The sequence below is a fragment of the Arachis ipaensis genome, chromosome B06 (assembly GCF_000816755.2).
Source record: "Arachis ipaensis cultivar K30076 chromosome B06, Araip1.1, whole genome shotgun sequence".
NCBI classification, from domain to species: domain Eukaryota; kingdom Viridiplantae; phylum Streptophyta; class Magnoliopsida; order Fabales; family Fabaceae; genus Arachis; species Arachis ipaensis.
Window position 1 is genome coordinate 132,976,429 of NC_029790.2, and position 11,174 is coordinate 132,987,602.

The following is an 11,174-nucleotide window of genomic DNA, read 5'->3' on the forward strand; positions in this document are numbered from 1 at the left end:
ATATCAATGTAACATAGAATTGGGTGCTGGTCGGAAACAAGCAAAAAAATTCCACTTGGAAGAAAGAAAAGAAAACAAGTTTTCCAATTGTGTCCCCCGATTCTGTTTGGAAGCGCAGAATCTCACCGGCCACCGTTGAGCGGTGACTTGTTCCTCTTTTCCACCCAAAGCATATTCTCTATTTCTCTCTCTGATTCTCTTCAATGCCGAACCCATTTTCATTCCAAAAGCTTCCTTTCATATTTAATTCCCAGTTTCTCCCTCACAATTTTATTACAAAAATTTAAAATATCTAAAAAACCCCTCCCACAAAAGAAACGTTTTCTTCATTCTCCTTTTTTCTAGGACCTCCTTTAATTTTTTCTTTTGTCAAATCGTTCCTTGCGTTTCCACAATGAAGAACGATTGGTTATACCCAATGGATTCTGATTCTCTGTATCCGGATTCACTCTTCTTCAATGTGGATCCTTTTATTGTTCACAATTTCATAAACTCTAACACGATCTTTTCTTTTCTCGAGAATTCTAGAAGCTTCGGGAATGACGCGTTCTGCTGCGTTTCGAAGTTCGCCGGCGCGTTTTTGCTATTGTTCACTGGCGCTTCCACCTCGAATTTGGCGCAGGACATTGCAGGTTCCAATAACGGTTATGGCGGAATTCGAATGGGGAATGGTGGTGGTGCTGGTGTTGCAACTACTGGTTCTTCTGTTAGGGTTAAGAATGTGCCTAGCGTTGGAAATGATGACGGGTTTGGGTTTCGGTTTAGGTCGAAAAGGAAGAGAAATTTTTCGTCTGCGAGTTTGGGAAAGGTTTCGAGTTTAACGATGGATTTGATTTGGAGAGAAGCTAAGAGGTTTCAATCGTTCCCTGTTCTTTCATTAGCTGCAGCATTGGTGCCACCACTTCAAAATTTGTACGTTGTCGCTTCTAAGAATGACTTTTAGATGTTTGATTAAATTCCTCAATTAGTTGGATTTTTTTTTTCATTTCCATTTTTAAAATGATATTGGAGGACTCATAATCAATTATGGAATCTCAGCATATGTAAGTTAATGGAGGACTCATAATCAATTATTAATGTAGTTGATGATTGTAATTATTGTTCAGAAGTTGGCAACTGATTTTAAATTCGTCCGTCCTTTGACTGTTGAATCCTCGAGGGATGAATTTGAAATAGGTTGCCAACTTCGAGAACTAATTCAATGGTTTTCTCTAATTTTGTTATGTGATCTAATTTGTTAACAATTTGAATGTTTACTTTCCGAGTTCTCATTCTTTATTTTACTGCAATTGCAGCTCTTTTGGTTTTCTTTTAATTTTTTTCATTGATATTGATGCTAGATCATCAAATGTACTAGCTGGCCCATGGCAGGATCCTGATGTGCCAATGCATGGAGGAACCGAACAAGTGGCTAAGGAGGTTGAGCGCCAAGGATGTCCCCGTTTGTTGTTTCATGAATTGAATCTAGCAAAAGCTGCAGTGGAGCCTAAAACTGGAATTGAGTTTCCTATGATTCTGGAAAATGCGTTGGCTGGAGAGCAGAGTGCTGGCTTCAACTCTGAGGTTAATATTTGGTTTCTTGTTCTCATTCTTTTGGCTCCTTTGTATGTTAACTATTTGCACCAGGCCTGTTTGAGTTTCAGTGAACATTATGCTGCAAGATTCTTTGCTTATTGATGGCTAAGACTCAAGGTGGTTAACAAATATAAATATTGTTGGGAATTACTTAGCTAGTTGTTCAGATGAATTCTACCTATGTGATGCTTTGTTGCAAATTTTTTCATAGCCGATCCCAAGTTGTCAGTTGACAGCAAACATAATATCGAATTTTCATGACCTTGGATCAATAATGTGATTATGCAATCCCATCTAGGTGAAAAAGACTTTGTTCTTGTTGTTGTTGTAGTAGTAGAAGTAGTTTGGGGTGGCAAATGAATGGATCTTGGATTGGATCATAATTTACACATTACAAGTTTGTTAAAACCATCCAACCCAACTATACATTGAATGATTCAAGCATTTGATTTTATCCATTGGCCTACGAGCACATGTGGCATCTTAAGGTCATACTTACCTTCATTTTCAAATAAATTAATGAGCTTAATTTGTTTCAGGTGCTGGTTGGTACAGGATCTAAAAACATGACAATAGTTAGAATCAAGTCACTGAAGCTCTATGCTTTTGGATTCTGTAAGTTTCCTTGAATACCTGATATGCATTTGCCTTTTCCTTTGAAAAGATAAAAGAAATAGTCTTTGATACTTATCCTGTCGTTAGCAAAGTTCTTTGTTTATTGAGAGACTCCTGGTCTTTATTTAACAGATGTTCATCCATACTCCCTCTGTCAGAAACTGGGCCCAAAATATGCATCAATTTCCACTGAGGAACTGAATAATTGTCAGGATATCTACCAGGATCTTCTGAGGTCTCGACATCATATGTGCTATTTTACATATACATAACTTTTATTAACAGATAAAATAATTCTCATCTCTCTGATTGTAATCAACAATGATTATTGAAAAACACATGGCAAAATTTCTGGAATCTGTAAATAGTCAAAAGGGCAAATTTGGCAAACTATTGGGCGCCAATTTTATGGTTTCATCATTCATGACTAATGGCTTTGGTGTCAGTTTTGACAGATCTTTTTGCGTGTTACTGTTGCAGGGAAGATATCACTATGACAGTCAGGCTTGTTATAAATTGCAGGGGAATGAAAATTAACAGTGTGAGAGAGTAAGTAATATTTTTCTCTTATAAGTTGTGAAAGTTTGTGTTTTTAATCTTATAAAAAGACATTTGGCTTTCCTTCTCATGTTTGTGCATGTGCTTTCCCCTTCTATAGAGGATATTTTGACTGCTGCCATTATGCTTTAATCCTTTTTAATCTTTTTGATTTTTTTTTTAAAAGAAAAAGAAAAAAAACTTAACTTCAAATGTGGTATTTATTCTAAAACCAGATTCTGCCTTGTTTCTCAAGTTCAAATGATATAGCTCTATTTTCCACTTTACCACTGGGCTAATCTTTATTCAACAAAATGAGAAGTTTGATATTGCTACTAAGTAGTTGCTGAACCATGTTTTCATCAAGAACGTAATTTGGCTGATTTGGATTCAGTAATTTTCGGTACCATCCATTCAATTTTGTTTAACCTCAACCTTGTAAAGGAACTGAAAAGAATAGGTCCTCAGTTGATTATAAAGTTGCAAGGTAGCAGGAACTGATTTTTTATTTATTTTGTTAACCATTTGTATGTTTTATTGCAGTGCTTTCGAGAAGTCACTTCGGGCTCGACTTGTTAAGGTACTCTACCTCTTGTAGTATCATTTTGTTACCACTGCACTGGATTTGTTCTGGCTTCTAACTTCTGCCAAACCCATTTCTAACACTTTTTATGGTCAGACAAATCCCTCCACAGACTTCAATTGCATAACTGCATTTGGTTCACACTTCACACAGGATATTCCTTTACCGTTGGTAAGTAATCTATGACTAAATTTCTTTCTATTACATTCCCAAAGTACTAATTATGTCATGAAATTACATTTGTATCATCATAATATTACAGGGAACAGTAGTTGAATTCCGACGAACAGTTGATGGACGTTTGATAACTGAAAGTGAGTAATACATCCAATGAATATTTTTTTAAATGTATTACTGAATTCATGCTCAATTCCTTTATAATATCTATGTATGTAACTAGATTGTTGACAAATTGTGTTTGCGCTGCTAAAAATGTTGGTTTTATCTGGGCAGTTGGTGGCAATCAGATTGGAAGTGTCCACAGCAAAGAATTGTGCAGTGAGTAAAATCAAAATCAATTTCTATAATTCCTTAGTATGGTATCAAACTGAACCTGGGTTCTAATATTTGAATTTTCAGGAGCTTTCTTTGACATGTACCTTGGAGATTTCCCTGTTTGTGAGCAAACAAAAGATGAGATTGGCAGGAACATTGCAAATATAATTAGGAAGTGTTGAAACGGTTGATAATTTACCTAATTGTCCTGCTTTTAGAATGGACAATTTGGATATGGGTGGCATATATCCTTAGGTTATAGCTTAAGTACAAAGCACAAGCACAGTGGCTTCATGAAATTGATTTCTATCTGTCTTTAAAAGATCATGATCATTCCTTGACATGATCTTTTCAAGATTTGTAAGTCACTAGCATAGCAAAAGTTGAATTGTTATTGGAAAATTCATTGATGATTGATGTGCATCAAAGTGATGCGCCTATACATCCAGATGTATATTCATATTTTAGCAATTGAATTGGAAAAAAAAGGTTAGATAAGAATCAGAATCTTTATTTTTGTTTGCTCAAGTTGCTAATGATAAACCGGCTAGAGGATAGATTTGTGTGAAAATTCTACATGGCTTATTACATATTAGTTTTTATCATGGATTACATTATAGTCCAAAATATAAGACTCACATAAACATCTACTCAATGGTGTAACTTAATTTATAAGCTTGCCTTCAATCATCAAAACAAGTATAGCTTTCATACAAGTCTTGTTTTAAATTTTAATATTTGTTAGATGTTCAAAGATTCATATCATTGATTTTACAAATAAATTTGCTTGGGATTATAGTATTATGGTTTATCTTTTATTACGATCTCTGTTCAATTTCAACTGACTATTGTGGCCTATATAAATTGTCTCAAGCTCCTGCTATGGTTCAATGGCTAAGAGAATGTTATCCATAAATGTGGTGTCTCAATAGAATATTATATTTACATAAATTAAGTCTTATATTCCATTTAACAGAGGAGGGTTATGCAAGTTTTGCAAAAGAAAAGTACAAAATACGTAACAGACAAAATAAAAAAAAAATTTGTAGTTTTTGGATTGACAAAAATATTAGCATTTTTTTAATAGTAAAACATAAAATTTTTGGCTCCAAAGTGAACGTTATTGAGCATGACAATTATGATAGATTTGAGAAATTATAATGTTAGAACTAGAAAATGTTAAATATGAAGTATCCAGCCTGTTGTTGAGCTTCAACCTTTTGTAAGCTATAAAATCATGTGTGTTTTCTTAACTTTTTTCTTTTGAAATTTGCTGTTGTCATATTTTCTAGACTAATTCTATGATGTCTTTTGTTTGGTGTCTAATTTTTATTTAAATTATCTTTTATAATAATTTTAAAATATTTAAATTTTTTAGCTTTTATATTTTTAAATTTAAAATTAATTATTAATCTATTTTAACAATTAGACAATTTCTTTTAGGTAGAAACACCTATTCTCTATCAGTCAGGGACAAGTTGTTGCATGTTTTAATTGCCATGAGTTGGTGCATACCTTTTGGAATTGAAATATTTGTAGAAACCCTAAAACTAGATTCATTGAGTGTAGTCCTATTTAGTTAATAACGACATTAGGAAATCCTTAGAAATACTAGAATAAACAAGTAAACGGTCAAACGGAAGCACAACAACGATCAACAATCAAATTTCAAGGGACCATCAATGGTCTCTGGAAAAAGTGGTCCAGCTTAAAACCAACCCCAAGCTCCATAGCATTCATTCTCTTGAGGAATTTTGCTTCAGTGGATCCAGATCCTAACCACAGCAACAAACCATTGCGATTCCCACCACCACCTGCACCGTCATCTTCACTCTCCAACAACGAACCCCCAACCCAACCTCACTTCGGATCCTCCAACGGGTTACTCGAATCTCAATTTCGGAGCTCCAAAATAATGGAGCATCAGTCTCATAGCGCAGAGGAAACGACGTCGTCTTCTCCGATGGCCGCGCTGCTCCCCTTGGCCTCCGACTCGCAGCAACCTTACGTCTCCGAACTCCTCTCCTTCACCCTCGATCGCCTCCACAAGGTTTCATTTCACTTCTCTTTCTCACAGTTAGAGTTTGTTGAATTATCTAATTAAATGTAACAGATTACTCGGCGTTAAGCCTTTTCTTTTTTCGTACTATTCCAGAATGTAGTGTTGGTGATTATGCGAAAAAGAAGGGTTAATTGTTGTGATGGATGTTTTTTTAGGAACCGGAGCTGCTTCGCGTTGATGCGGAGCGGATCCGGCGGCAAATGCAGGAGGTAGCCGTAACGAATTACCGGGCGTTCATTTCCGCCGCGGATGCATTGATAGCGATTCGTGAGGAAGTTACCTCTATTGACAAGCATCTTGAAGCCTTGGTAATTTTTATTTTTAAAATAATTTGGTTTATATTTTTCTTATTGTGTGTTATGTATTGTTCAGATTTTTCAAATGTCAGTTTTGATATCAATTGAGCTTAAATTGAAGCATTAGCAGATTTCCTTAGTATTGCAAGCGTAGTGATGCTTTTTTGTGCGTTGAGTTGAGAATTTGTTTAGGAGTGATAAAGTCCTAATGCAGTTGGGGTATAAGATTAATTTCATCCAATTTGATATAATATTTCTTCATGAGCCGATTGACACATATCTGATTGTTGTGACAGTTCATGACTTTTCCAATTTTGGGAAGGGAATAGAACTTTAGATGCATCTTGGCCAATGTTGCAGGCTACATAGGGTATGTGTTTGGTTTCTTGAATGTTACACCCCACTGGGTGGGCTGACCACATGGATCAGTTAACGTTACTGGATTGTATAGAAAACTAAGTTCTGGAACTGCGGAATAATTTTGTTCAAATAGAATGTTATGATTATAGAAAAGCAATTGCCATGTTATGCCCTTGTAATTTTGATTGATTTCTTCTTGCATACAATAAAAAACACTTGTGTCGTTTTTCACATCAACCTCCTTTGTCACAGATAAATGAAGTCCCAAAGCTGACATCTGGATGCACTGAGTTCATAGAATCTGCAGAACAGATTCTGGAAAAGAGGAAGATGAACCAAACAATGCTAGCCAATCATAGCACTTTGTTAGACTTGCTAGAAATTCCCCAACTTATGGACACGTATGTTGAAATGATACATTCTCCATTGTCATGTTAATGTTTTGCATGGTGCATGAAAACACATCCTTTGTGATGACAACCAAGTCTTATAAATTTCTATGTTTGTGCAGTTGTGTACGAAATGGAAATTATGATGAGGCCCTAGATTTGGAAGCATTTGTTGGTAAACTTTCAACCATGCATCCCAAGTAAGTTTATATGTACCTTCCATATTTGCTAAGCATGTAGTTTTGCTTTTGGATTTTAAGGAAATGTCTTATTTCCTTTGTTCCTTTTTTTAAATGCTTATAGCTTCTTGTTATAATTTTTATTTTTCTTCTGGAGAGGTTGCCAGTTATTCAAGCATTAGCCGCAGAAGTTAGGTTAACTACCCAATCACTACTTTCTCAGCTTCTTCAGAAACTTCGCTCAAATATTCAGGTTCCTGCCCATGATTTTATTTAATGCATGTACAAATGCTGCTTGATTCATCTGGAAAAATGTTTAGACTTTTAGTTTCTTACTAATGTTACCTTTGCTAGTTACCCGAATGCCTCCGCATTATTGGATATTTACGGCGAATAGGAGTATTTAGTGAGTATGGAATGCGCTTGCTGGTGAGACTTCATGCATTTTATTTTTCATACAATATTCTTCTACCTTTGTCTTTTGTATTTAATTTCCAATACTATTTTAAATTACCATCTTCCTGCTTCTTTTTAACTCAAACAGTTATTTGATGTTAGTTCTTAAGATGCCGTGAAGCTTGGCTTACTGGTATACTTGAGGATCTGGACCAGAGCAATCCGTATGAGTACCTAAAAGGGATGATTAACTGTCACAGAATGCATCTTTTTGACGTTGTTAATCAATATCGAGCAATATTTGCTGATGATACTTCAGGAAGTGAGGAAAATTATGATGGTGGGCTTCTTTTTAGTTGGTCAATGCATCAAATTACATCACATCTTCAAACTTTGAAAGTTATGCTTCCAAAAATAACTGAAGGTGGATCTCTCTCAAATATTTTGGATCAGTGCATGGTGAGCTTCTTCTTCCATCATTTTCTACTTGATGTTGATATCGGAATGAATTGGTATATTTCTGTAGACTAGGACTAGATTCCCCCGCCCCAACACCCCCTGCAGCGCGAACATGCACACACACACATACAAACACAAACATTAGCCTTAAAAAAAAAGAGATAAAAATATTTATTATTGCCCCCTCTGTGATATTCCTGCTTAGTATGATGATGATGTTTATACATATATATTTTAACTTTTGCTCCATGCAGAAGTTACATTAACATGACATTTTCTTATTGCTTTTCTCACAGTACTGTGCTATGGGACTTGGATGGGTTGGACTAGATTTTCGAGGCTTGCTCCCATCACTCTTTGAAGAGTAATACATAGTTCTTTTTATGATCTTCTCTAGGTTAAGTCATACTCAAAGCACATCATAATATACTTTGGTTTCTCTACAGGGCTGTTCTTAACTTATTCTCAAAGAATATGAGTACCGCAGTAGATAACTTTCAGGTAAGTTCAGTGCAGTTAAACTATTTTGCATGTGTGTAAACTGAAATTATGTATTTTCCATTTTTCATTAATTCAAATGAGCCAATGGCCTCCATATTATTCTCAGTAAGTAGCCCAATTTCATGTCATGATCAATCAAGTATTTGATTTGTTTTCAGTTGGTCTTGGATTCGCATCGGTGGGTTCCGCTCCCAGCTGTTGGCTTCCATGCAAATACTGTTGGTGAAGAAAGTCAGGAGGATGTCACTCCACCATCTTATTTGATGGAGCATCCACCTCTTGCTGTTTTTATTAATGGTAAGTCAAGTTATTGTTTCTTGCTAAATTGGAAATTGCTGATGCTTCATCATCTGCCTATATCTACAAATTCATGTTGCAAGTTCATATCAACTGCCTCATTTGAATAAGAGTATAGGATGAAGAGTTCTAACGGGTTCAAAAAGTGTAAACAACCTTTCTTATTACTAGTGTGAAAATACTCTACACTCTTGTAAAGCCAATCATCTTTATTCCAGTTCAATTCAGACCAACTTTACCCCAATGAATAACTTCTTGCAGAATGGATCCTCACAAAATCAACTGAATAAATTAAGGCATCTATACTGCTGATAAAATTTGACATTTGTGATATTCCACTAAAATGCTAATTTCATACTGACTGTTTAATTTTAAAAAAATTGCAATTTCTCATCAACAATTGACACAGTAGTTGGGTTAATCAAAACCAATTTCTACCAGAAGTTATTGAATGGTGTAATTTCTGTTTTACAATATGGTCAATTGTTGATTGATACCACGTACACTCTATCACTGTGTGTGTGTGTGTGAATGTGTCTATAAACTTCTGGATCAGATAAAAAATATAAACGGCAATGCATAATGGAAATATTCATGGTTGATATGTGATGTTTGTAGCAAGTTTATTAAATGTGTGCGGTTAATCTTATGATGGGATGATGTTATATGTGCTATTGTGCTTCATCAATTAGTCCTCCTCCCCTAGTCAGTCTCATTTATCCTTGGATTCATTTGCACTGCTATCTCTTTGGTGGCTGCAGGTGTATCTGCAGCAATGAATGAACTGCGTCCATGTGCCCCAATAAGTCTAAAACATGTCCTTGCCCAAGAATTGATTAAGGGATTACGAGCTGTTTCTGATTCATTGTTGCTGTACAATACAACTCGAGTGCTCAGAGCGAACGAATCAGGACTTTTCCTCTCACTCTGCCGGGCATTTATTGAGGTGCTTTATGATTTACATCCATGAGACTGATACTATAAAAATAATAACAAATTAACTAACCTTTGTCCCATTAAGTGGAGTACGATACAAAGTTATTGTTTATAATTTGAGCTGCTAATCTGCTCTCATGTTCTTTCAATAAATTACTGTAAATATATGTTCTTGATTCCTTGAAATATTTATTTTGATGTATAGGTTGCTTATCCTCATTCTGCAACATGTTTTGGACGATGTTACCCCGGTGGAGCAACAATTATTATGGATGCTAAGAACTTGTATGACGGAATCAGCCGCCTATTAGAGACATCCTCTGCTGCAAGAGAGCTCCCAAAACCAGTGAACAATGGCAAAGCAAAGGGTGCAGATGAGAATGGTGATGTTCCGGCAGCAGCAGAGAACGGAGAAACAACTACCGCCAAAGAATCCAAAGCCATCAATGCTGATGAGGTGGTGGTGGACAAAGTCCCTATTCCAGAGACAGAACAAGAACACACCAATATTGAAAAGCCCATGAATGATAGTGTGACATCTTAATGATGGATATAAATAGATATAAATGGATTTCTGTTCTTCCCTTGTCTGTATTTTATTATTCTTTTGTATCTTCAAGAAAGGATGTTGCTAGCTGTAATTATATTGTCGAATTTCGTCAAATTTACATAATCTTCTAGTCCATAGAAAGCATTTGTCCTATTAGAAGAAAGAAGAGAATTTTGACAGAGATTGTTGCTTATAGTGCAGTGTTGTTTTCCTACCCTTAATAACATTGAAATCCCTAACCATGAAAGACACTTTTCCAGATGGGTCTCCAAGTTCCTCAAGGAACAGATGTAATACTATTTCCAGTGCCAAAAATTCTGCCATGCAAATGGAAGAGGTATTCACCCAATCCACCAACACAAATTGACATACTCCAATAGTGTACCTCAGTCCTATGCTCATAATAAGCACATACCCAGAATTGTATCCTATTCCTAATTCCACTACTTCACAACTCCCTCTCAATCCTCTTATTTACTAGCCATGCTTGTGCAAAAGAGTTAATCTTTTATCAGGTATAAGAGCATATGGGTCTACAAGCTCCTCAAGGAACAGATGTAATACTATTTCCAGTGCCAAAAATTCTGCCATGCAAATGGAAGAGGTATTCACCCAATCCACCAACACAAATTGACATACTCCAATAGTGTACCTCAGTCCTATGCTCATAATAAGCACATACCCAGAATTGTATCCTATTCCTAATTCCACTACTTCACAACTCCCTCTCAATCCTCTTATTTACTAGCCATGCTTGTGCAAAAGAGTTAATCTTTTATCAGGTATAAGAGCATTCCTTCCTCTTCAAATTCTCCACACAACAGCGAAAAACAACACTACCGAATTATACTATTTTTGTTGAAGCATTATCCTAAACCAACTGGGCACAGGCAACAAAAAACTATGTACATGTTATGTCCAAAAAAAAAAAATCAGATATTTAT

At 35.6% G+C, this 11,174-nt stretch overlaps 2 protein-coding genes across 2 annotated transcripts; both read left to right on the plus strand.

The window, feature by feature from the left end:
* Positions 1 to 4,371, plus strand: LOC107605484 (fatty-acid-binding protein 2). Its single transcript, XM_016307376.2, has 10 exons — positions 1 to 912; positions 1,341 to 1,563; positions 2,115 to 2,190; positions 2,323 to 2,425; positions 2,671 to 2,739; positions 3,271 to 3,307; positions 3,407 to 3,481; positions 3,573 to 3,624; positions 3,764 to 3,808; positions 3,890 to 4,371. The coding sequence occupies exons 1-10, from the start codon at positions 395 to 397 to the stop codon at positions 3,985 to 3,987; spliced, it is 1,296 nt and encodes a 431-aa protein (XP_016162862.1). The 5' UTR covers positions 1 to 394; the 3' UTR covers positions 3,988 to 4,371.
* Positions 5,569 to 10,411, plus strand: LOC107605485 (conserved oligomeric Golgi complex subunit 8; the record flags this gene model as incomplete). The annotated part of the gene is given in 12 exon segments (XM_016307377.2): positions 5,569 to 5,855; positions 6,023 to 6,175; positions 6,776 to 6,924; positions 7,035 to 7,112; positions 7,251 to 7,344; positions 7,446 to 7,520; positions 7,650 to 7,946; positions 8,243 to 8,310; positions 8,393 to 8,447; positions 8,606 to 8,744; positions 9,506 to 9,690; positions 9,886 to 10,411. Coding segments are annotated over 12 exon segments (1,767 nt in total). The 3' UTR covers positions 10,225 to 10,411.

Excerpts from the sequence above, each read along its gene's own strand:
- LOC107605484 (XM_016307376.2), top strand. The coding sequence starts at position 395 with ATGAAGAACGATTGGTTATACCCAATGGATTCTGATTCTCTGTATCCG. Across the intron at positions 913-1,340 it reads GTGCCACCACTTCAAAATTT|ATCATCAAATGTACTAGCTG; the intron begins GTACGTTGTCGC and ends TATTGATGCTAG. Across the intron at positions 1,564-2,114 it reads GTGCTGGCTTCAACTCTGAG|GTGCTGGTTGGTACAGGATC; the intron begins GTTAATATTTGG and ends AATTTGTTTCAG.